General features: G+C 46.4%; 1 protein-coding gene across 2 annotated transcripts in view; it reads left to right on the forward strand.

Annotated features, from left to right (window-relative positions):
• LOC121614350 (spectrin beta chain, non-erythrocytic 1) overlaps positions 1-5,000 on the forward strand; it is a 97,626-nt gene that overhangs the window by 54,490 nt on the left and 38,136 nt on the right. For both annotated transcript variants that reach the window (XM_041948169.1, XM_041948168.1), the window contains one exon: positions 133-284. In XM_041948169.1, coding sequence (XP_041804103.1) covers positions 133-284 — 152 coding nt within the window. The remainder of the gene's footprint in view (positions 1-132; positions 285-5,000) is intronic.

Below are 5,000 nucleotides of genomic sequence, written 5' to 3' on the forward strand. Positions count from 1 at the left end.
CTCAGTCGTCATGACGTTCATCATCTTCTCCAACCTGTTTTATTTTGCTTTATCTTTGATCCCTTTTCCACCAACTGATCTCTCTCTCTCTCTCTCTCTCTCCCTCTCTCTCTGTCTGTGTCTCTCGCCCAGATGAGCGTGAGGCGGTGCAGAAGAAGACCTTCACCAAGTGGGTGAACTCGCACCTGTCCAGAGTTTCCTGTCGGATCACCGACCTCTACATGGACCTGAGGGACGGACGCATGCTCATCAAACTGCTGGAGGTCCTGTCAGGAGAGAGACTGGTGGGTTGCGTCGCTCAGAGCTTTTATTTTGAAAGGGAAGCGGGGAGGAAGTGTCCAGACCAGGTCAAGAGTCATTCTGGTGATATTTACAAGACGAAGCCTCACACCAGAGCAGCAGGTTAAAGGAACACTGTGTGATGAGCGTGCACGTGAACATAAAGACGCAGCAGCACAATGTAAGATGCACAAAGAGGAGATAAATGAGCATCTTGTTCCACGTCCTCTGGACCGCTGCAGTGTCTAATTTCTAATGAACCATTCAAGAAAATGAGTTAAATTAACCAGAAAATGCTGTGGAAGAGTCAAATCTAAGTTTACAAATCAGTCTATAAGAATGATTGTGTGAATGTGGCTGCAGGTCTGCGGTGACTCTTCCTCTCCGGCTGCACTCAAACAGCTGTCGGACGTCTCTGCTCTCCCACTCGTCTTATCTGCCTCCTCCAACACGGACATTTCTGACTCCTGCAATCATTAACCATGAACCGCCTCCACCGCGCTGTTAATCTGAGCGCGCGGAGTTAAAGTGGCAGCGGCCCTTCACACGCTCAAAGTTAGCTTTAGCTCGGCGGCGCAGAGGATGGATGAACGGATGACACACACGTAAACACAGTTTTTATCGTTTATGTCCAGCTGCAGTCTGTCAGTGCACGACAACATTACACAAATATAACTTCATATATCAGCGGCAGGAAGTTTATCGTCTCAGAAGCTTTTTTCATTTGATTGATTGATGAAATTACTCTGAATTATTGCTTTATACGTCTGGAAAGTAGTGAAAACATTTGATATAATAATAATAATAATAATAATAATAATAATAATAATTGAGGTCATATCATCCATCATTGTTTCATACTTTGGCTGCTGTGATGAAGATCGTGGTCGCATTAAACTGCACTTTATGTGCAATTAAAAAGGTCTTAAATTTAGCTTGTGACACGGTGAACTGTGCAGAGATCCTGCACACACACACACATGCGCGCGCACACACACACACACACACACACACACACACACAGTGTCAGGCTGGCCTTCTTGCTGTCTGACTCAAAGACATTTAAACATGCTCAGACTGTCCCGGTTTCACCCCCCGCCTTGTGACTTCCACTGCTACGAGCCAAACTCCCCCCTCCTCTTCCTCTTCCTCTTCCTCTTCTTCTTCTTCTTTCTTCTCCTTGTTCTCGGCCGTCACGCTGCTGTCATCCGGCCTTTTCACAGCCAGTCAAACACACAGAGAGAAGTCACATTCATCCAGGAGTTACATAGAAATTAAACTCTGTTTTCTGATCATTTTAAATTCATGCTTCTTCAGTTCGGCGTGTTTGTCGTCAGGCGGACAGCCGGAGAATCTCTGGCATTCTGGATGCTCACGGAGGAGGAAGTGAGGAGACGAGCAAAGGAGAAGAGAGAGGAGGGAGGGAAATGCAGAGAGAAGGGAAAGGAAAATAAAGCCGAGGAGCAGAGCGATGGCGAAGTGTTGAGCAGGATGGATGGAGGGATAGAGTGGGAGACAGTGTGGGGGGTGTTCGAGTTGTGAAAGGACTCATTGAGTAACTTTCAGGGTTTACATGGAGCCAAAACGCCTCCAGAAGCAGCAGAAGAATCTGAGAGCGAGCGGCTGTTTGCACGCTGGGAGGCAGCGTTTAAAGGACGTTTTCATTAGCTGGTGACAGCAGAGCGAGGCCGTCCTGTTTGTCTGCCTCCTCTTCATCAGCACGTTTCCATCAATGCTTTTAACAAACGATGCTCAAACAGGAGGAAAGAGAGCATGTGCTGGGACTATTTTCAGCGGTGGATTGATCCACATTCGTTGCTGTAGTGAGTGTTTGTGGGACTGAGTCAGAATAAACTACAGTGTGTGTGTGTTCGTGGTGATGAAGAAACATGTGTGAGGCTCACTGACGTGTTTTTAGTGGAGCTGTTGGGATGTTAAAGCTACGTATGGTTAAAGGTTTCCACAGCAGAGACGCTGCAAAGTCTAAAAACAGCTAAAACCTCCTGATGGGGGAAAGTCCCGCTCCGGGTCTGCGCCGCGCTGCCGGTGGAGGCAAACTGGAATAAACTGCTGATCTGAGGCTGTTTGAACCGACCAACACTGAATCTCTGTGCGGTTTGTTGGACCTGAGCCACCAGCAGACAACAGTCCAAAATATCTCTGGTCTGGGTCCAGGTCCTGAATCACTGAGCGGCTTTCGCTGGGTGGTGTTTATGTGTCTGTGTGAGGGAAAGCAAAGACAGCCGTGTTATTGTTGGACGGCGTCCTGGTCGTAGTTTGGACGGTCAGTGTTGGACGGAGGACGGCCCGCAGGATGTAGCGTCGCTGCTCCGACACCTCACGTGTTTGTTTTATTATAGTTATTTATTATTCCCGTGATTGGTTTGATTCCTGTTTCTAAATTCACCCTGAACACATCAGCTCATCCGAAGGGCGAGTTTTCAGCCATCGACTGTTGATATTAGTCGTCATCTTCAGCGAACTGCTTCATCCGTCCCACTCAGGTGAGGATGAGGAGGAGAGGAAGCCGTCAGATTAGTTTGATCATCGCCAGCCGGTCACATGTTTCACGGACGTAGACTGAACCACTTTTCAGGTGGATGTTGAGCAGACTCATGTCTTCTGTCCGTTTGATCTGTGTTCATTGCATCCGTGCTCCTCTTCCTCGCCGTCTGCATCCTGTGGCTTTAATCCTCCGTGTGTCGCTCAGACGCAAACAGCCGGACGTTTCAGAATCACCTCATAGTACTGCGGCGTTTAGCGGCCGGTCATCTGACAGCATCAGCGTCCTCAGGGACACTCAGTCCAACAGAACTGAGTTTCAGCCAAGCAGTGAGAGCAGCAGTATTTACTGTAGTTTATTGTTTCTTCATGCTTCTCTATATTTCAGAGGGACGTTTTGTATTTTCTACTGCACTACGTGTACTTCAATTTTACTTTGAACCAATGAACCAATGCGTTAGCCTGTGACACAAAATACTCGAAATTCAATCAAATATTTCACAAAACAGCAAAGATCAGAGAAAAGTCCAGAAATAGTGTTTTACAAAGGACTTGAAAATAAGTATATTTTTCATAAGTACACTTTATTAAAAGTATTTGTAAGTTAGTACACTTTCAAATATACTTTAAATTAAGCAAAAGCAGTAGAAGTGTACTCGTATTGACTTTTCTATACTTAGATTATATTTGTAATACACTAAAGTAAACTACTGTGGGACCTGGGTTTACTTCAGTCTCACTTGTAATGGAGTATTTTACACTGTTGATTCAGTACTTTTACTTCAGTAAAGGATGGGAGTACTCCTCTGGAAGAGATGTGAGCTGATGATCTAACTGAAGACCCTGTGGTTCCTCTCTGTAGATCCTGGGGGTTCCTCTCTCTAGACTCCTGTGGTTCTCCTCTCTGTAGACCCTGGTGGTTCCTCTCTGTAGACTCTGGTGGTTCCTCTCTGTAGACCCTGTGGTTCTCCTCTCTGTAGATCCTGGTGGTTCCTCTCTGTAGATCCTGGTGGTTCTCCTCTCTGTAGATCCTGGTGGTTCCTCTCTGTAGATCCTGGTGGTCCTCCTCTCTGTAGATCCTGGTGGTTCCTCTCTGTAGATCCTGGTGGTCCTCCTCTCTGTAGATCCTGGTGGTTCCTCTCTGTAGATCCTGGTGGTTCTCCTCTCTGTAGACTCTGGTGGTTCCTCTCTGTAGACCCTGGTGGTTCCTCTCTGTAGACCCTGTGGTTCTCCTCCTGGCGGGAGCTGTACTTCTGGCTTCTGGCTTCTGTTGTTGTGGTTTGTTGCTTGTTTGTTGTGTGACAGCAGAGCCGTCAGACATCTGTCTGATGCTGCAGCTCTGCAGTAAAGAAGGTTAGCTCGGTTTTAAATCCCTCCACTCTGATAATATCTGACTCCTCATTCACGTCAGCTGGAGAACCTCACGGGCGCTGGGAGGCGATGCCGGCGCTTCCTGTCTGTCATCACAGTCGTGTTTGTTCATAGAGTTAAACCTGGACCTGTTCCTGTCTGTGATGTGAGCTCTGTTGTTGATGCTGCAGAATTAAAACCACAGATCAGCTGATCAGTAATGTTCTTACAGCTTAGTGACGATTACATGAATAATGTCTGTCAGCGTCCGTCAGATCCAGACGGCAGCGTGCACATTTTCAATCAATAGTCTAAAAATAAACAATATCATGGTGTGAAATCACCACAGAACTGATGTTCTAGAAGATGCACCTGCGATACGTCTCCAAACTAAGAACAAATAAATGTCTTCTTTGCGAAGCTGTTGACATGAAGTTTGTTCCCTTAAAAACATAAAAGATCATCAGTCTTTCCACTTTTTGATCATGTGTTCATCAGAATATTGATGCTGAGTCATCACAGTCTGTGCAGCTTCCATCAGCTCGTGTTGTTTTCCTCCTGAACCTCAGCATCCAGACGCAGTTTGACTGAACTGAAGCTGTTTGGTTCATGGCCGTAGTTTTGTTTAATAGGCCTGTCAGTTATTGAGCTTTCGGAAAGCTGCTTTAATTCTTAACAACATTGTTCCTGTTTTTGGGATGTTTGGATTGAGGAAATCTTCTGATTAATGATTTAGAAAGAACGTTTCACTCAGCGAAGACCAGGATCAGCACAGAACGCGTCGTGTCTGAAGCCTCTCAGCTGCGTCCGCAGCTGTTTGCTTCGTCTTCGTGTTTATTTGGCAGCGTGAAGCGCTTCACGCTTCCTGC

The sequence above is a fragment of the Chelmon rostratus genome, chromosome 11 (assembly GCF_017976325.1).
Source record: "Chelmon rostratus isolate fCheRos1 chromosome 11, fCheRos1.pri, whole genome shotgun sequence".
Classification (NCBI taxonomy): Eukaryota; Metazoa; Chordata; class Actinopteri; order Chaetodontiformes; family Chaetodontidae; genus Chelmon; species Chelmon rostratus.